Raw genomic sequence first — 20,518 nt, forward strand, 5'->3', positions numbered from 1 at the left:
CTATATCCGACATATTTTGTAAGCACAAATACTTTGCGGCTCCAAATTCGTGCTCCACTCCGGGCCCAGTTATCTTCCACCTGTCAAATTCTAAACGCTTTCACGTGTCTAAGAAAATAAAGACACTGAAGTTTCACTCAGATTCGTCCTCAACTTGGGGAATTCCCTAGAACGCCTCACCTCCCTGTGACCAATGAATGTGAAGCTCCTTCTTCCGCCTACTCCGACTAGGCTTACTTCGGGGGCGTGGCTCGTATACTTAGCGGTGGTTAAATAGAGACGAGAGGTTGTCCGCTTTGCGCTTCCGAGGCTGGAGGGTCGCAGGCTTCTCTACCTTACACAGGTGGGGCGTAGGCTGCTCACTTGGAGAGAATCGAACGTGGTCGGGCTGGGCATCACCGGGAGCACCTGGGAAAGCTTCAGACTCCCAGGGGGATGAGCTCCGCCACGGCTACGCTGTGCTGGGTCCCTTGGAAGCTTGTCACATGTTCGTTTCTGTCTTTGGTGAGTCGGCTAGCCCTCCCCCTTCGTCCCTCCCTTGGGCAGCGCTGGTGGCGAAAAAGAATCACCCGAGTTAGTAACTTAGCAGTTAGACTTGGGCGGGGGGAGGTGCCGGGCTAGCGGTCTGTGCCCACAATTGCTTCCCTTCCTCCTTTCCGCTCGTCCCCCGCTCGTTATCCCCATCCTTCCCTTCGGGGCAAGTCCAGGCATAACGCGCCCCAGGCTCGCGGAGGAGACTGGTGGCTCAGGCAGATGGAACCGAAAACCTTGCCGCCTTTGTGGGGAACATGGGGACGGGAGGGTAACCACCCTCGTGACTCCAAGTGGAGAAGTGGAGAAGGGTTCGGGGCTTCGTGGAAAGAGCGCTGGGTTGGGAGCCCCGTCTGGGCCTCGGTTTCTTCACTTGTAAAATGAAAGGGTGGAGCTAAATAATGTCGCGAAGTCTCTTACAATCCCAGACCTCGAATCCTCCCGGGGAAGGGTGCTGCGAGCAGGATCGAGAGTCATGTGTTTCCTTTTGCGGACTTTTGAGGGAGAGAACCGCACCCAGTTGTGATTTCAAAGCATCTTGACTCACTCACTCACTTTCTACCCCACTTCCCGTTCCCCGCCCCGTACCTACTCACGTAGACTTGCAGCTTTTCATTTCAAAGTTGATGGGGGAGGGTGCAACTGCCCCAGGAAGAATGACTAATTGGGTGAAAAAAATGTCCCAGAGAAATCCCGGCATGACTTCTGCCCCAAATGCTACTGGAACACTTGCTGTGCCAGGGAAGACATTTTAAAGATGCCAGACTTGGAGGCAGGAAGACCTGGATTTAAATCATGATCTGACACTAAATAACTGTGATTTTAGGCAAGTCCCTTAAAAATTGGTGAACCACAATTTCCTCCTCTAAAATGCGGATAGTAATACCTGTACCTACTTAAAGGAGTGTTTTTTGTTATTGTTGTCCTTTTACTCTGTGGTTTCTGAGGTAAAATTTATTTTAAAATTTATAAAAATACCTCCGAGGAGTCTCCTTTATCATTGAAGATCAGCATCTCTGGCATCAATCAACCAACAGTCTTTTATTAAATGTTTACTGAGTGCCAGTCATTGTGCCAAGCCCTGGGGATACATAGAAAGGCAAAATAGCTCTCTCTGCCCTCAAGGAGCTCCCATTCTAATAGGGGAGACAATGCAAATAATTATGTATAGGTGAGATATTTATATGTATGTGTACATTTTATACAAAAGGCATATTATGAAGGTAATCTCAGAAGGAGGGCAGCTAGGTGGAGCAGTGGAGAGAGCACCAGGTCTAGAGTCGAGAAGACCTGAGTTCAAGTTTGGCCTCAGACACTTACTAGCTGTGTGACCCTGGGCAAGTTACTTAACCCTGTTTGCTTCAGTTTCCTCATCTGTAAAATGAGCCGGAGAAGGAAATTGCAAACCATTCCAGAATTTTTGCCAAGGAAACCCCCAGATGGGATCACAAAGAGTTAGACACAACTGAAAACAACCGAACAATAACAACAACAACAAAATATGTCAGAAGAAAAGCACTATCATCAGCAGTGATTGGGAAAGGCATTCTGTAGAAGTGAGGATTTGAGTTCTCATGAAGGTAGCCTGGGAAGCTAGGAGCTGGAGAGGCACACAGTTCAGAGGCAGGGAATTGGGAGATGTCATTTTCTAGGAAGAGTAAATTAGGACAGTGTGTGAAGGGGAGTAAAGTGTAAGAATAATAGGAAAGGTAGGAAGGAACCAGATTCTGAAGGGTTTTAAATCCCAAGTAGAAGACTATATTTTATCCTGAGTATAATCGGTATCTACTGAAGCAGCTGAGTGACACAATGGACCCTGGACAAGTCACTTAACCTCTGTTTGCCTCAGTTTCCTCAACTGTAAAATGGGGATAATAGTAACTACCTCTTAGGTTGTTCTAAATATCAAATGAAATAGTATTTGCAACTGGCACATAGCAGGCATTTAATAAATACTTCCCCTTTCCCCTGACACGCACTTGAGGAAAATCACTTTGACAGTTGAGTGGAGGATGGATAGAATTCAGAAAGACTAGAGGCAGGCAGACATATTAGAAGACTACTATAGTAGCTCCAGGAGAGAGGTGAGGAGGATCTAAACTAAAATGGTGGCTGTGTGAATGGAGACAATGGGATATATGTTGGTGTGAAGGGAGAAATGACAAGGGATTGGATATGTGGGGGTGTGGGAAAGTGAAGAGTCTTGATTGATCCTAGATAGCTAGGGAGATAGAGGTGGCCTTGACAGTAAATAGGAAAGTTGGGAAGAGAAGACAGTTTCCGTGGTACCACACAGCCAGCATAGAAGAAGGCAGCCCTAAGCCATGCTGCCTTTCGCTGGGTTGATATGAGTCTCAAAGGAGATAATGGATGGAGAGTACTTTGGAAACCTTAGATTGACATATAACATTTCAGCTATTATTATTATTATTAACTTTATCATCATCATCACCACCACCACCACCATCACCATCATCATCATCTCTGCCACCACCCACAATCAACTAGTATATGCAGTGGTCTTGTTTAGAGGTTCCCAGGAAGGAGCAAAACAAAACAGAACCAAAAAGGGTCCATGCCTTCAAAGAACTTAGTTTATTCTACAATCAGTGATTCAATTATGTCTCACTTTGAAGGCCAAAAAGGTCCCCTTTGTGAAGGGGAACAAATGAACTTGATTCCATTAATGGGTGGGAGAAGGGAATCAAGTTCTGTAAGAAGATGAGTGAGTTGAAAGTTACTGCCTGGGTGACCTTGGGCAAGTGACTCAACCTTCTCCGAGTTTCCTGCTCTGGTTGAACCAGGTGGTGTCAAAGGTCCCTTCCTGCTCTAAATCTTTGATCTTGTGATCTCAAAACAAAAGTTTTTAAAAGCCCCAGGTAACTGTAAAGTGCCAATGTGAGCTGCTGCTATGCTTCACGCATGCTGGTAAATGTTTAACAGCTGATTCTGTATGTGGGACACACTTTTTATCTACATTAACATTTTCTCCATCTCTCTCTTAAATTTAGACAATCGATGAACAATAAAACAAGCCCTGCTTTGAGGCATTTCCTGATTTTCAAGGTGTGGATGCTCACACTGAAAAAAATGATGAGTTACTGGGTAGGATGGGCACAGGATATTCCTTCCTTTGCAGCAGCTTAAATAATGTAGGACGACTTGGGGAAAGGAACTGTTCCTCTAAGTTGGAGAAAAATGGAACTAGAGAAACTAAATGAGGAGTCTTTTCCAGATAAGGAAAGAGAAGACCTTAAAAATCTCAAAGTTAAGACATCTAAAAATAATAAAAATGAGGTTAGAGTTAGATAAAAACAATACAAGTAGTTCAGAAGGAATATAAAAAACTTAGTCATAATTTTCTGGAAAAGTCAGTGGGCTACTCATGCAATGAGAGGGAAGGATAATAGATGGACAGACAATCCCAGGGGAAGTGCCTACAATCTTTTCTGGTGAATGGAAGTCTGTGTATAGCTGTTGTGCAGCTTCTGGGAACACTGCTGAGATTTTGCTCCCCTAGACAGGTTCAGAGTAGCTAACTGAGCAATGGGTCTGTATCTTTAAGACACACAGAGCAGGATATGCCCTGTTTGCCCGTTTGTCTCCTGACCCTACTATGTCTGGAAGAAGTGAAACTTTAGGCTGAAGTAAGCAATAATCCTGCGATTTTCTGCTCTAGTGAGACCATAGCTGTGGTGTCAATTTCAGTTCTAGACATTAGATTTTTAGAAAGTATTGAATATCTGGCAAAAATCCAGAGAAGGGTGATAAAAGGGGCCTTAAGATGTTACCATATGAAAATAGGTTAAAAGAACCTTTATATTAGCCTGGAAAAGAGAAGATTTGGAGGGAGTAAAGGGAAGATTTGGAGAGAGTAAAAGGAGAATGATGTTACAACTGTCTTCAAGTATTTGAAAGGTTTTTAGCTGTCACATCACATTATTGATTTATATTGAGATTTCTTTTTTTCCTAATCTTTTTTTTTTGAGGGGGGAAGCCAGGCCAATTGGGGTTAAGTGACTTGCCCAAGGTCATACAGCTGGTAAGTGTGTCAAGTGTCTGAGGCTGGATTTGAACTCAGGTCCTCCTGACTCCAGGGCTGGTGCTCTACTCCTGTGCCACCTAGCTGCCCCCACAGCTGTTCTTTCAATAGTCTTGCTGTTACTGTATAGAACGTTTTCTTGGTTCTGCTCGTTTCACTTTTCTTTATTTCATGCAAGTCTTTCCATGTTCTTCTAAAATCAGCCAGGTCATCATTTTTTTTTTTTTTTACAGTACAGCATATGTTTTCTATCACAATCATATGCCACCACTTGGTTAGTCATTCCCCAATTAATGGGCATCCTTTCCATTTCCAGCCCTTCACAACCACAAAGAGAGCTGCTATAAATATTTTGGAACGTACAGATTCTTTTCCTTTTTACCTCATCACCTTGGGAAATAGACCCGAAATAGTGGTATTGCTGGGTCAAAGGCAGTTTTGTAACTCTTTGGGCATAATTCCAGATTGCTCTCCAAAATGGTTAGATCAGTTCACAGTTCCACCAACAGTGCATTAGTGTCCAAATTTTTCCACACCTCCTCCAACATTTGTCATTTTTTCCCTTCTATCATTTAGCCAATCTGATAGGTGAGAGCTGATATCCCAAAGTTATTTTAATTTGCAATTCTCCACTATTTATTTAGAGCATTTTTCACATGACTACATATGTATTATATATGTGTATATATAGTTTTGATTCTTTATCAAAAGTCTGCCTGTTCAAATCCTTTAATATGTATGTTATTTTTAAGATAATAAAAAACCCTAAAATTTATATAGCATTTGCTATGTACTAGGTACTGTACAGTTATTGTCTTGCTTGATCCTCATAACACAACCCTAGGAAGTTGTTGCCATTATTATTTTTATTTTACAAATGAGGAAACTGAGGCAAACAGAAGTTAAATGATTTACCCAGGGTCACGAAGCTAATAAGTGTTGAAGCCAGATCTTCCTGACTCCAGGGCCTGGTGTTCTAGCCACCGCATCATCTAGCTGTCTACGTGGTGCACAAATATTAAAGTATATTATTATTAAAATATATAATAAGCATGTTGTTGTTGTTTGTCCTTCATACTCAGAGAAGACCAAAGTGACATCATAGTGTTGGGGTCAAAGTCCAGTGTGTTTGACTGTGCCTGATTAAACCAGTATAAACTTGGAAGGTGCTACCACAGGTCAGGCACAACTAGTCCATTTGAACATTTGGATAGAGATGTCTCTAGATTTGCACATCACATAATAAGCATATTAAGAATGGTACAGAACATGTTATATGTGTCCCAAAAAGATCTCCCCTCGTACTAGTGAGATCAGGAAAGGAGATAATTAAGGTACACTTTAAAGGAGATTATCAGAATTCCACAGGAAGGGAAGCGATGTTTCAGGCACAAAGAACGAGATGAGCAAAGTTATGGAGGTTGGAAAGTGCCTAAATCTCACCTTACTTAGAATAGCTCCATCTCCTTTTGTTCTAAACTCTGCTGGGAATGGGGTTGGAGATTGTCAGATGGGTTAGGGATAGACTAGAAGGAAGATTTTGGGGGACATGCTGAGGCAGCATAGGGTGGTAGAAATAGCCCCAGCTTTGGAGTTAGAAGACCTTCATCCTTCACTCTCTCCTACCTCTTTCTGACCTTGGCTAAGCCACTATTAGGTACCTCCTATGGATAAGACACCAGCATGCTACCTTAGGTAGCTATGCTGGGAGTGGGAGAAGAAAGAGATGATGTTCGATATAAAGTAATTTTAGGAAAGGGTGAACACTAACAGATGGTGATCTGGAAAGTCTTCATGGTTAAAGTTACGCTTGAGCCTGGAGAGAGGGAGTATAAGTCTCAGGGATGAGGATGGAGTGCCTTCCAAACGCTTACCTCTCTGAACCTGCTTCCTTCTCTACAATGGGTATAATGATAATATTGAGGTAATAGTCTACATTGTTCTTCTGGTTCTCTTCACTCTGAATCAATTCATATAAATTTTTCAATGTCTTTTTGAAACCATCTTTTTCCTTGTCTCTGGCAGCACAACAGTATTCCATTAAATCCATATACCACAATTTGTTCAGCCGTTCCCTAGCTGATTGGCATGCCCTTGCTTTCTAGTTTTTTGCTGCCACAAAAAGAGCTGCTATAAATATTTTTGTAAATACAAGACTTTTTTCCTCTTTTCTTTCATCTTATTGGGGATATAGACACAGCAATGACAGGTAAGTCAAACATCGTGCACTGTTTAGAAATTTTTTTTTTTGTATAATTCAAATTTGCCTTTCAGAATGCTTGGACTTACTCAGTTTCACCAATATGCCCATTTTTCCTGCAACCCCTCCAACATTTGTCATTTTCTTTTTCTGATCAGTTAAATGATCAATCATGATTCCAGAGGACTGATAAAGAAGGATAATGCCTACTTCATGACAGGCAGATGATTGGCTATTTATGTAGAATAAGATTTAAAATTTTAATTTAAAATTTTTTTAATTAAAAGAATTTTTAAAAATTACTTTAATAACATTTTTTTGTGATGTGACCAATGTGGGAATATATTTTGCTTGACTATGCTTATGTGATACAGTGTTTGCTTTTCTCTGTTTCTTTCCCTCTCTCTCTCTCACTCCCTCTCTTTACTCTCTCTTTATCTAGGCCCCACTCCTATAAATCTCCAGACTTTCTCTACTGTGCCACAGAAGCCTCCTCATCCTGGAAATTCACTCCATCCTAGACTTTTCACAGTGGAAGTACACTCTGCTCCTGTGGACCTTTCTGATTGGCTGATTCCTCCCAGAACAATGTTCAAGATAGCTATGTCTGTATTCCTCTCAAGGCTCTTCTTCTGACTTTCTGACTTCCCTTGTGGGGGCACCTTCTCCCAGCTTTCCCTTTTCAGCTTCCTTTGAATGAGTTCTCTTTCCTCATTGGACTACAAGCTCCTATGGCAAGGATTAGCTTTCTTCCTGCTTGTATTTGTATTCATGATGCTTGACTCAGTTGTTGTTGTTGTTGGTAATTGTTGTATTTGTAATGCCCATTCATTGAATAGGCTTCTTTAAAAACTGAGTCAAGGGATCGCCCCTTCAATTAACAAAAAATAATAAACGGAGAGGGAAGACCCTCAGGGTTGCTGGCCAAAAGAGAAACAATTACCATTTACTATTTACTTTCACTCTGTGCTAGGAGGGTAGGGACCTATTGTTGTCCAATCTATGAGCTCCAGAGTGAATTGGGTTTAAGGCTTGGTCTTTGAGAAAGAGATCTAACCAGTAAACCCCAAGTTTATGAAGCAGCTTTCAGCCAACAAAATGTACCTTCTTTTGGGCAGAGCACCCTCAGGTGAAGAGAGGGAGAGGGAGAGGGAAAATGGGAGATGGGGGACGGGAGGGCAAGAGACTTCCACAGGTTGTGTTTGTTCTTTGTTCTTGAAGAGGACCATGACATCAGGAAATGATGGCACGACTTGCAGTTTACTTTGATTTGAGTGAGGGAGGGCTGTGCAAGGTCACCAGCCTCACTTTCTCCTCCTGAGCCATCTGAGTCCAGTGGCCTGATATTCATCAAGATCACTGGAGTTGGCCCAGGATGCAATGAGACGCCCTGGCCGTTTTAGGCTAAGGTCTTTTCAGGTTCTTGCTTTTGAGTGAGGTAATGCCCATTCAGTGAATAGGCCTCTTTAAGAAGTGAGTCAAGGGATGGCCCCTTTAATTAAAAAAAAAATCAAACTTGACACAATACCTGGCACATAGTAAGAATTAATAACTGCCTGTTGATTTAGCATTTCTTCCTTCCTACCTTTCTTCCTTCCTACCTTCCTTCCTTTCTCCCTCCCTCCCATTCTCCCTCCTCCCTTCCTTTCTCCCTTCCTTTCTCCCTTCCTTTCTCCCTTCCTTTCTCCCTTCCTTTCTCTCTTCCTTTCTCTCTTCCTTCCTTCCTTCTTCCCACCCTCCCTCCTCCCTTCCTTTCTCCCTTCCTCCCTTCCTCCCTCCCTTCCTCCCTTCCTTCCTTCCTCCTTTCCTTTCTCCTTTCCTTCCTTCCTTCTTCCCTCCCTCTCTCTCCCTTCCTTCCTTCTTCCCTCCCTCTCTCTCTCCCTTCCTTCCTTCTTCCCGCCCTCCCTTCCTCCCTCTCTCCCTCTTTCCCTTCTTTCCTCTCTCCCTTCCTTCCCTCTCTCTCTCTCTCTCTCTCCCTTCCTTCCTTTCTTCCTTCCCTCCTTCCTTTCTTCCTTCTTTCCTTTTAGTGGATGGAAGTGGGAGGAAGAAGAAAAAAATGGACATTTGAAAATTGAAAAAAAATGTTTAAATTAAACACATTTTAAAACTACTACATAAATAGGGAAAAGAGAAAAAATATAGGGTGAATTGAAAATGTAAATGCAAAGATTAAAAAAAAAAGATGAGTTCTGTACCTATGGTAAGAATTAATAAAAAAAAAAAGCTTTTCTTTAGCACTTACTCTGTGACAGCATTGTGTTAAGTGCTACAAAGAAAGTTCCTTCCCTCAAGGAGCTTCCTTTTTTTTTTTTTTGGAGGGGGGGAAGGTGGGCAATTGGGGATAAGTGACTTGCCCAAGGTCACTCATGTGTCAAGTGTCTGAGGCCGGATTTGAACTCGGGTCCTCCTCACTTCAGGCCGGTGTTCTACTCACTGTGCCACTTTGCTGCTCCTGGAGCTTACCTTTTAATAGGGGAAAACCGCACACATGGGAAATGATCAACAGGGAGATATGTTTTGGTTTGCAAGGTTACAACGATGGTGAGTGAAGCCACAGGGGACAGAGCTTTATTGGTTAAGATTTTAGAACTGGAACATTGAGGGGAGAAAGAGAGGAAGGAGGAGAAGAGGGCCAAGTGGCTGGAGAGGAAATAACTATGGAATGAAGTGAAGTGAATGTGTCACTAGCCTGGGCTTAGGAGTATTGGGATGACAAAGTCAGTGTATATGGCCCCTGGGCAGGAGTTCTAGGCACAAAAGGATTAAAGGCTTGGTTTCTGGGGTTTGTGGTTTGTAAACTTGAGAGATGATTGTTCAGTGTCCTAAAGGGTATTCTTCCTTTAGTCACTTTTTCTTGAAATGATTATTTTGTTTCTTACATAACTAGTAGTGATATAACATAGAGGGTAGACCGCATTGTAATTAAAGCAAATGGGCAGGCCTCTTTTGCTTTGTCCATCTGATAGGGTGGCTGGATAGAATCTGAGGAAGCTGTCACTTAGGAAGAGGCAGCAATTATGACTCTGAAAGGGAGGGTCTTGGTAGGTTTCCCAGGAAAGGAAGCCGGGAGTCCTTGGTTCTTACATTGGAAGTGCTAGGAGGTAGTGGGGAAATCAGTCAGCAAATATCTTGGAGCCAGCTAGGTCCCCAGCCCTGTGTTAGACACTCTAAGGAGTTTTCAATCTGTTGGCCAAACCATTGCAGTTGGAGTTAAGTGAACAGTAAGAATATTGATCGTCATTGGATCCATTCAGAAAGAAAGTGCTGGAGAAATTCAAAAGAGGAAGAGTGCTTCTGGTTGGGCTGGTCCAGGCAGGTTGAAGGAGAAATACTGCATAGAAATGGAAGCTCTGGCTCATCTGCTTCAGGCAAGTAAGACATGGACTCATTTTACAAAGAGTGCAATTGAAGTTTAGAGAGATCAAATCAAGTGCCCAGGGTCACATAGCTATAACATTGGAGGAGAAACTAGAGCCCAAATGTCCTGACCCTAAGTGTAGTGTCTATTATACACTAGCTAGGTGAGTTAGGGATACTAACTAGATGGGTCATGAAAAATAGTTAGAAATAAGATAGATAGTAGGAGTAAAGGGAAGGTGGTCATTGTAGCCATGATAATGTCTTATAGTTATATAATCCCATGTTGGACTTTCTTTACTGAGATCTGTGAAATGGGTAGTGTAGCTGTTACTGCCATTTTTCAAAAACCAGTTTGGTATAGCGGAAAGAACACTGACTGGATTCAGAAGACTTGTGTGACTTTGGATAAGTCACTTAACCTTTTTGGGTCTCAGTTTTCATCTTCTGTAAAATGAAAAGGGTTGAATCCTTTGATCCCTTCCAGCGCTAGATCTATACAAAGGAACACCTTCAACTTACAGTTCTAGCAAACCACCTAGGGCTACAGATACAGAGATTGAGATATCGATGTAGAGAGAGAGAGATATAGCTATAGATAGAGATAGAGCTATAGAGAGATGGAAAGAAAAAGAAGGAAGGAAAGAAGGAAGGATGGTTAAAATTGTATGTTATTCTAGTCCCCCTGAGCACCCCCCCATTCCCTGTCCCCTTCCAGTCAGCATAATAAGTAAGGTTATAAGTAGGCAGTGGTGGTGGTGTTTGTCCTTCGTTCTCAAAAAGGGCCATGGCGTGAGGAAAATGAAGACATGACTAGCAGTTGACTTTGATTTGAATGAGGGAGGGCTGTGCAAGGTCACCAGCCTCACTTTATCGTCCAGAGCCATCTGGGTCCAGTGGCCTGATATTCACCAGGACAACTGGAGATGGCCCAGGATGCATTGGCAGACCCTGGCCCTTTTAGGCTAAGGTCTTTTCAGGTTCTCACTTTGAGTGAGGTAATGCCCATTCCCATTCAGTAAATAGGCCTCTTTAAGAAGTTAATCAAGGGATGGCCCCTTGTTTCAACAATCCGGCTAGCAGCTGTTGTGGGGGTGAAAGACCAACACAAGCCCAACAACAAGAACGCTGCCAAAGCCCACTGCAAAAGCCCACGTTCTTTTAATCTGCTTTACTAAGGAAAGCAACGTTAAGGGGTTGACAAGTTTACTGTAATTCAGCATACAAATATCACTCAGTTCAGGGGAAAAAGCCAGCATCCTGAACTTCAGAGCAAAATACAAACAAAGTACAAACATCAACAGATAGACCTTGTATGATTCAAATCCCAATACATAGTTACCAGAGTTTAATAAAGTCCCAACATCTGGGTTTACGAGCTGGAGGGCTCTTAGCTACAGCTGCCCATAGCCTCCACACCACCAAGAGTGAGAGCCCTGTGCAAATGGCTCTGTCTTCTCTTATACCATTTCAGACATCATCAAACATCATCTGAATGACCAGAACTTAGGCTCCTGTGTTTGGCTCTTGAGTTAGCCCCTCCCCTTAGTACCCTGGTAGCTTCACACCCACATAGGCTTAGAACCTAATAGGGGTTTGGGCCTGGGGCTTAGCATCTAGTAATCAAATACACTGAATTAATCAAAGGAAACAAAAGCCAAACTCTTCAAGGGCACTTGGTTGAACTGAGTGCTAAGAGCCCATTTTGCTTACCAACATACCCCTTTAATAAAAAAAAAAAAATCAAACTGGGAGGGCAAGACCCTCAGGGTTCCTGACCAAAAGAGAAACAGTTACTATTTAGTATTTACATTCACTCTGTGCTAGGAGGGCAGGGAAGAGAAAGTGAGGCTGGTGGCTTCACACAGCCCTTCCTCGCTCAAATCAAAGTCAATTGCAAGTCATGTCATTTCCCTGATATCCTGGTCCTCTTCGAGAACGAAGGACAAACATCACCTGTGAGTATCCTCTCCCCTCCTCTCTTCTCCTCTCTTCTCCATGCTCTGCCCAAAGGAGGGTACATTTCGATGGCTGAAGGCTGCCTCCTTAACTTTGGGTTTTACTGGCTACATTTCTTTCTCAAAAACCAAGTCTTAAACCCAACTCACTCTGGAACTCATAAGTAGCCAGTATAAAGTGGCAGGAAGTAAGTTGTAAAGTGTAACTTAGAAGCCATATACAAACCATCCCAAAGATCAAAAGAGCGTAATTTTCAAATTGTATCATGTGTTAATGAAAATTCATATCCTGATAATATGTGCAGAGCCAGCAGAAGCCATCTAGAAGGTGCTGTAGGGGGTTTTGTTCCTATGATATGTAGATCTCAGACATGTTCCAGACATCTGCAGTAAGACCAGCAGAACACCAAGTGATACCTTTTGAGATGATGTGGATGTGTTAACTTAAAATTTTACTGACGTCTTTGAAGTGGTTTGGATATGAAAATGAACTAACCCCCAAGTAGCACAGAGAAGAGTTAGTCTGTCTCCCACCCAAACCATATAAAAATGAGACCTCTAACTTCTGACCCATCCCAGCCTGTCCAGCGCTCCTTCATTGCTGCTGGGTCCATGTTGCCCAGTGCTCTCAACTCTAATCCATGGTTACATGAGTGATGCTTTCTGCCACTCCCCATCCCCATCCCCACTGCTGCCTGCCTTCCTCTACCACCCCATTCCCTATCTCCACCCATCTGCCTCTGTATCCTTTCCCCTATTTCTGTACTGCCTGTACCCATTCACTCCTCTACCATGTGTACCTTATCAAAGTGTGATTGCCATCTTACTTCGGGCTGCTATCATGGTCTTTCCCCGTGAGTGCTCAAAGAACTGCACCATTTCACAATTTCATAAACTAATCATCAATTATATACATGTATACATAGAGATAGATGTAGATATATAGAGATAGCAATAGATAAAGGATTTATTAAGTGCATACTATATGTGCCAGGAACTGTGCTAAGTGGTAGAGAGGCAGAAATCTCACAGGGCAAATGAGAAATCTGTAGAGGGCTTATTAGCACAGTGTTTGACACACAGCAGGTGCTTAATAAGTGCTTGTTTCTTTCCCAAATACAAGCAAATGGGACAACTCCTACCCTTAAGGAGCTTACATTACACCTTCTGCAAGAAGTCTTTCTTACAGAAAACTGGGGGAAAATTATAGCAAATATCTATAAAGGCGCCATTTCTCAAATATCTAGAGAACTGAGTCAAATTTATAAGAATACAAGTTTTGATAAATGGTCAAAGGATGTGAAGAGGCAGTTTTCAGACAAAGAAATCAAAGCTATCTATAGTCATAAGGAAAAATGCTCTAAATCACTAGTGATTAGAGGAGTGCAAATTAAAACAACTCTGAGGTACCTGTCAGATGGGCTAACATGACAGAAAAGGAAAATATCGATAAATATTGGAGGGGATGTGGAAAAACTGGGACACTAATGCATTGTTGGTGGAGTTGTGAACTGATCCAAACATTCTGGAGAGCAATTTGGTACTATGCATACCCTTTGATCCAGCAGTACCGCTGCTAGGTCTGTATCTCAAAGAGATTTTTAAAAAGTGGGAAAAAGACCTATTTGTACAAAAATAGCTATAGCAGCCCTTTTTGTAGTGGCAAAGAATTGAAAATTGAGGGGACTGCCTATCAATTTTGGGGAATGGTTGAACAAGTTGTGGCATATGATTATAATATAATATTATTGTGCTATAAGAAATGATAAGCATGATGATTTCAGAAAAACTTGGAAAGACATACATGAACTGATACAAAGTGAAGTGAGCACAACCAGGAGAATGTTGCACAACATTGTATGATGAAGAACTGTGAATAACTTAGTGGTTCTCAGCAATACAGTGATCCAAGACAATCCCAAAGGAATCGTGGTGAAAAAATGCTATCCATCTCCAGAGAAAGAGCTGATTATGTTTGAGTACAGACTGAAGCATACCATTTTCTCTTTCTTTCTTACTCAAGTCTTCTTGCACTAAATGACTAATATGGAAATGTTTTACATGATTGCAAATGTATAACCTATATCAGATTGCTTATCATCTCAGGGAGAGTAGAGAGGAGGGAGGGAGGGATAGAATTTGGAACTCAAAACTTAAAACCAAACAATGAATGTTAGAAATTGTTTTTATATGAAATTAGGGAAAAATAAAATACTATTTAAAAAATAAAAAAAATAAACTAAAAAAGAAGTCTTTCCTAGTTTCTTAATGCTTGGAACTTCTCCTTGGAATTACCTTCCATTTGTGGTTATTCAGTTGTGTCTGACTCTCTGTGACACCATTTGGGGTTTTCTTGGCAAAGATACTGGAGTGGTTTGCCATTTCTTTCTTCAGCTCATTTTACAGATGAGGAACTGAGACAAACAGGGTCGAGTGACTTGCCCAGCTAATATGTGTGTCCTGAGGTCACATTTGAACTCAGGAAGATTAGTCTTCCTGACTTCAGGCCCAGCATTCATCCATTGCACCTCCTAGCTGCCGCCATGTAGATATCTTCTTTGCATGTTGTCTCTCCCCCATGAGAATGTGAACTCCTTGAGAGTAGGAACTGGTTTTGCCTGTCCTGGTATACCCAGCACTTAGCACATGGCCTGGCACATAGTAGGTGCTTAATAAATGCTTGTCAACTTGGGGGAAGACAAAACAAAAAGGGGAGCTGAAAAGGAGAGGCACTGTATGCACACAGTGGCATGGGCATCATGGTTGGCATTGTTCTGGTTAAGGGAAGAGGGAAGGTTCACCTATCAGAACCCAGGTCGGTTTCTGGGTCTAAATATCTTGTGGGGAGAAATAGGCATTCTGGTAGCTTGAAAGTATGTGGGAGGCTTTGGAGATTTCCAGGGAGTGAGATGGAGGCTTGGTTCTTGGCAAGAGACGTTGAAAACTTACCTCAAAGAACCCATGGTGGATCTAGGGGGCAAAGTTCAAGATGAAGAGACTTCTCCAGGGTCAAATAGTTCATTTCAGAAGCAAATTTGAACCCTGATCTCATTCCTCTGTTACCAGCTCAGGCTCCCTAAGCAACTTGCCTAGGTCAAGAGCACTGGTCTTCTGGCATGTTAATGTGTTCTACCAATCTAGTGAGGGTGGGGGATGTGATGGTAAACAGGCTACTGAAGCTTGGGCAAACAGATTTCCACCCCCTTACCACCCCGCCACTGCCCCATCCACTCTCCTGCTCTTCCCCTTATAAATTTTTTTTTTCATTTTTGGGTGTATCTTTTTTTTTCTTTTTTTATTTATTTAATATATTTAGTTTTCAGCATTGATTTTCACAAGATTTTGAATTACAAATTTTCTCCCCATTTCTACCCTCCCTCCCACTCCAAGATGGCGTATATTCTGGTTGCTCTGTTCCCCAGTCAGCCCTCCCTTCTGTCACCCCACTCCACTCCCATCCCCTTTTCCCTTCCTTTCTTGTAGGGCAAGATAAATTTCTACGCCCCATTGCCTGTGTATCTTATTTTCTAGTTGCATGCAAAAACTTTTTTTTTTGTTTTTGAACATTTGTTTTTAAAACTTTAAGTTCCAGATTTTCTCCCCTCTTCCCTTCACACCCACCCTCCCTAAGAAGTCAAGCAATTCAACATAGGCCACACATTATGTATAACTCTTCCACAATACTCATGTTGTGAAAGACTAACTATATTTTGCTCCTTCCTAACCTATCCCCCTTTATTGAATTTTCTCCCTTGACCCTGTCCCCTTTCGAAAGTGTTTGTTTTTGATTACCTCCACCCCCATCTGCCCTCCCTTCTATTATTCCCCCCCCCTTTTCTTTTTATCTTCTTCCTTCTTCTTTCCTGTGGGGTAAGATACCCAATTGAGTATGTATGGTATTCCCTCCTCAGGTCAAATCTGATGAGAGCAAGATTCACTCATTCCCCCCTCACCTGCCTTCTGTTCTCTTCCTACAGAACTGCTTTTTCTTGCCACTTTTATGCGAGATAATTTACCCCATTCTATATCTCCCTCTCTCAATATATTCCTCTCTCATCCCTTAATTTGATTTTATTTCTTTTAGATATCTTCCCTTCATCTTCAACTCACCCTGTGCCCCCCCCCTCTCTCTCTCTATATATATATATACACACACACATATATACATACATACACATTCACTTATACATATATATACATAAACATATATATATATATATGTATATATATATGCATATTCCCTTCAGCTACCCTAATCCTGAGGTCTCATGAATCATACACATCATCTTTCCATGTAGGAATGTAAACAAAACATTTCCACTTTAGTAAGTCCCTTGCCATTTCTTTTTCTTGTTCTTTTTCTTGATTACCTTTTCATGCTTCTCTTGATTCTTGTGTTTGAAAGTCAAATTTTCTATTCAGCTCTGGTCTTTTCACTGAGAAAGCTTGAAAGTCCTCTATTTTATTGAAACTCCATATTTTGCCTTGGAGCATGATACTAAGTTTTGCTGGGTAAGTGATTCTTGGTTTTAATCCTAGCTCCATTGACCTCCGGAATATCGTATTCCAAGCCCTTCGATCTCTTAATGTAGAAGCTGCCAGATCTTGGGTTATTCTGATTGTGTTTCCACAATACTCAAATTGTTTCTTTCTGGCTGCTTGCAGTATTTTCTCCTTGATCTGGGAGCTCTGGAATTTGGCAACAATATTCCTAGGAGATTTCTTTTTGGGATCTATTTGAGGAGGCGATCTGTGGATTCTTTCAATTTCTGTTTTGCCCTGTGGCTCTAGGATATCAGGGCAGTTCTCCTTGATAATTTCTTGAAAGATGATATCTAGGTTCTTTTTTGATCATGGTTTTCAGGTAGTCCAATAATTTTTAAATTATCTCTCCTGGACCTATTTTCCAGGTCAGTGGTTTTTCCAATGAGATATTTCACATTGTCTTCCACTTTTTCATTCCTTTGGTTCTGTTTTGTAATATCTTGATTTCTCATCAAGTCACTAGCTTCCACTTGCTCCAATCTAATTTTTAAGGTAGTATTTTCTTCAGTGGTCTTTTGGACCTCCTTTTCCATTTGACCAATTCTGCCTTTCAAGGCATTCTTCTCCTCATTGGCTTTTTGGAGCTCTTTTGCCATTTGAGTTAGTCTATTTTTTAAGGTATTGTTTTCTTCAGTATATTTTTCAGTATTTTTTTGGGTCTCCTTTAGCAAGTCATTGACTTGTTTTTCATGGTTTTCTCGCATCCTTCTCATTTCTCTTCCCAATTTTTCCTCTACTTCTCTAACTTGCTTTTCCAAATCCTTTTTGAGCTCTTCCATGGCCTGGGACAAGTTCATGTTTTTCTTGGAGGCTTTTGTTGTAGGTTCTTTGACTTTGTTAACTTCTTCTGTCTGTATGTTTTGGTCTTCTTTGTCACCAAAGAAAGAATGCAAAGTCTGAGACTGAATCTGGGTGCGTTTTCGCTGCCTGGCCATATTCCCAGCCAACTAACTTGACCCTTGAGTTTTTCAGTGGGGTATGACTGCTTGTAGAGTTTAGAGAACTATGTTCCAAGCTTGGAAGGATGTGCCAGGTCTGCCACACCAGCACTGCTCCTTCCCCAAGAACCCCCAACCCGGACTGGACTTAGATCTTCAGCAGGCTGTGCACTCCTGCTCTGATCCGCCACTCAATTCCTCCCACCAGATGGTCCTGGGGCCGGAAGTAACTGCATCTGTACTTCTGTAGCTGCCCCACCTCCGCTGCCCCCGGGGCGGCAGCCAAACCACGAACTCCTTCCACTCCCACAGCCTTTCCCACTAACCTTCTCTGTTGTCTTGGGTGTTTGTGGGTTGAGAAGTCTGGTAACTGCTGCAGCTCACTGATTCATGGCACTAGGGCATGCTCCACCCGGCTCCTGGCTGGTTGGTGTGCTCACGCTGGGCTCTGCTCCGCTCCACTCCGCTCTGCTCCCAGCTCTGTGTGGGATAGACCTCACCCAGAGACCATCCAGGCTGTCCTGGGCTGGAGCCCTGCTTCCTTCTGCTATTTTGTGGGTTCTGCAGTTCTACAATTGGTTCAGAGCCATTTTTTATAGGTTTTTGGAGGGGCTTGGTGGGTAGCTCACGCTAGTCCCTGCTTTCCAGCCACCATCTTGGCTCCGCCCCCTCTTCCCCTTATAAAGTAAGAATAATCTGTTCTCAATCACTGTCCCATTCTCCCCCATGTTGTGAGGATGAATGCTGAGGGCTGAGAGTTCTTAGCCTTGAGGTCATTTCACAAACATATGTTAAGGATAGGTTAGGTGCTAGCAATGAAGATGCAAAACCAAGAAGCTTACATCCTGTTGGGGAGATACAGTACAGAGAGGGCAGTGGTGATCCACAAAGGGGTGGCCAGGCAATCGGGGAGATTTTGAGTGGGGCCACCCTTTCCAGTTGTAATTTATTGAAGTGGGGGAAACTAATGGTCCTAAAACTTCCCTGCTTAGAATTTTGAAGAACAATCAAGCATTTATCTAGCATCTTCTCTTAGCACTGTGGAAGACCATAGGGGGAATGCAAAAACAAAAAACTTTCTTCCTTGGGGGAGCTCAAGAGTCACACCTGAGATAAAAAATAGCCTGGGAACAAGTAAAACTGTCCTATACTAAACTGTAGCACCTTCTCCTTAACCAGGGGTCAGTTATGGAGAATACTGTGTGGGTTTATTGGGAGAGAGGGGCAGTTTTTCAGCTGGAGCTGATTGTGGGCCAAAGCCATGACTATAGAAGGATTCAGGAGTTGGGGCTTTCTTCCTCCCCACCCTTCTTCCATGGCACCATGAGTATTCTTAGATCCTGCAAAGATGTTTTGATTAACTGTTAAGAATTTTGGCCCAGAATTCAAGTCATCTCTGCCTTTCCAAATGAGTTTCATTAGGATAGTGGGATGAGTGCTTTTAATCTCATCAGTTTTACAGATAGGATTTTATGGGGGCACCTGCAAGAGGGGCCAAATGACTGCTGACCTCTGTGGGCTCTTACTTTGCCCAGCAGCTGTTCCTAACTCAGTAACTTTTAAGAAATTTAGATCACCTTCCCTGGCCTCTTCTACTACCGTAGATGTGCATAGGGAATGTGCCAGGTGTTGCCAAGGACTTTCTATTTTGAGATAAATTGGTCAGAAAATGTTTGGTCTTAATATATCTCACTTTTAAAATTTTTATTTTTAATGTCAAATTTAATAGTTAATTAAAAATAAATTTAGGGGGCAGCTAGGTGGCATAGTGAGTAGAGCACTGGCCCAGGAATCAGGAGGACCTGAGTTCAAATCTGGCCTCAGACACTTGATACACTTACTAGCTGTGTGACCTTGGGCAAGTCATTTAACCTCAATTGACCTGTCTTTCCCACTCCAAAAAAAAATTTAGTCAAGTTTTAGTTTGGTGAACAAAAATAACATCCTATATGGGAAAGGTATATGCATATACTGTGTGCCCGGCACTGTGCTAAGCACTTTACAAATATTATCTTATTTGAACCTCATAACAACTCTGGGAGATAGGTGCCATATTATCCCTTTTTACAGTTGAGGAAATTGAGGCAGACAAAGATTAAGTGATTTAGGCAGGGTTACATGGCTAATAAGTATTTGAGGTAGAATATGAACTCAGGTCTTTCTGACTCCAACTCAAGTACTCTACTCACTGATGATATACCTTAACTGCCTTCTGAGCATAACCAGTGGTAATCCAGTTCCTCAATACCTCCAGTCACAGGGAATGCCCTGTCTTCTAAAGAAGCTCGTTCTATTTTGATGCCTCTGATGGTTAGAAAATGTTTTCTTATGTCAGATCTATTCTTTCCTGATAAATTCCTCATAGTGCTAATTCTGCCCTCTAGAAACAAGCAGCTTAAATCTAATCTGTCTTTGAAAATTTGAAAACAGCAGTTATCACTCCCCCCACCTTGACCCTTAGGTCTTCTACAGGTCTGAACGTGCGGTTTCTTCATTCATTCCTCCACCTCGTCAATGTCCTCCTCAAAATACAATGCTCAGAATGAGCCAGAGCGCTCCAGATGTACTTGGACTGGGACAGAGTATACAGCAAGACTATAACTGTTCATTCTGGATGCGGCCTTCTTAATGTAGCCCAGCTTCCTCGTTTCTCACTGTAAACATTATTCTTACAAAAAAACCCAGGAAAAAAACTCTCCCCCCCACCCCGAAAGATTCATTGTTGTTATTGTTCAGTAGTGTCGGACTTCTTGGCAAAGATATTGGAGTAGTTTCCCATTTTCTTCTCCAGTTTATGTTACAGCATTAAGTGACTTGCCCAGGGTCACACAGCTAGTAAGTATCTGAAGCTGGATTTGAACTCAGATCTTCCTGACTCCAGGCCTGCTCCTCTGTGCACTGTACCACCTAGCTGCTCCTCTCCCCCCCCCCCCGCCCCCCACAAAGA

At 42.4% G+C, this 20,518-nt stretch overlaps 1 protein-coding gene across 1 annotated transcript in view; it reads left to right on the plus strand.

Annotated features, from left to right (window-relative positions):
- Positions 1 to 258: 258 nt before the first annotated feature.
- The window catches only part of LOC118841232 (tumor necrosis factor receptor superfamily member 10A-like), a 47,789-nt gene continuing 27,529 nt past the window's right edge, over positions 259 to 20,518 (plus strand). Inside the window, exon 1 of the mRNA XM_036748620.1 lies at positions 259 to 504. Coding sequence (XP_036604515.1) covers positions 436 to 504 — 69 coding nt within the window. The 5' untranslated portion in view covers positions 259 to 435. The remainder of the gene's footprint in view (positions 505 to 20,518) is intronic.

The sequence above is a fragment of the Trichosurus vulpecula genome, chromosome 3 (assembly GCF_011100635.1).
Source record: "Trichosurus vulpecula isolate mTriVul1 chromosome 3, mTriVul1.pri, whole genome shotgun sequence".
NCBI classification, from domain to species: Eukaryota; Metazoa; Chordata; class Mammalia; order Diprotodontia; family Phalangeridae; genus Trichosurus; species Trichosurus vulpecula.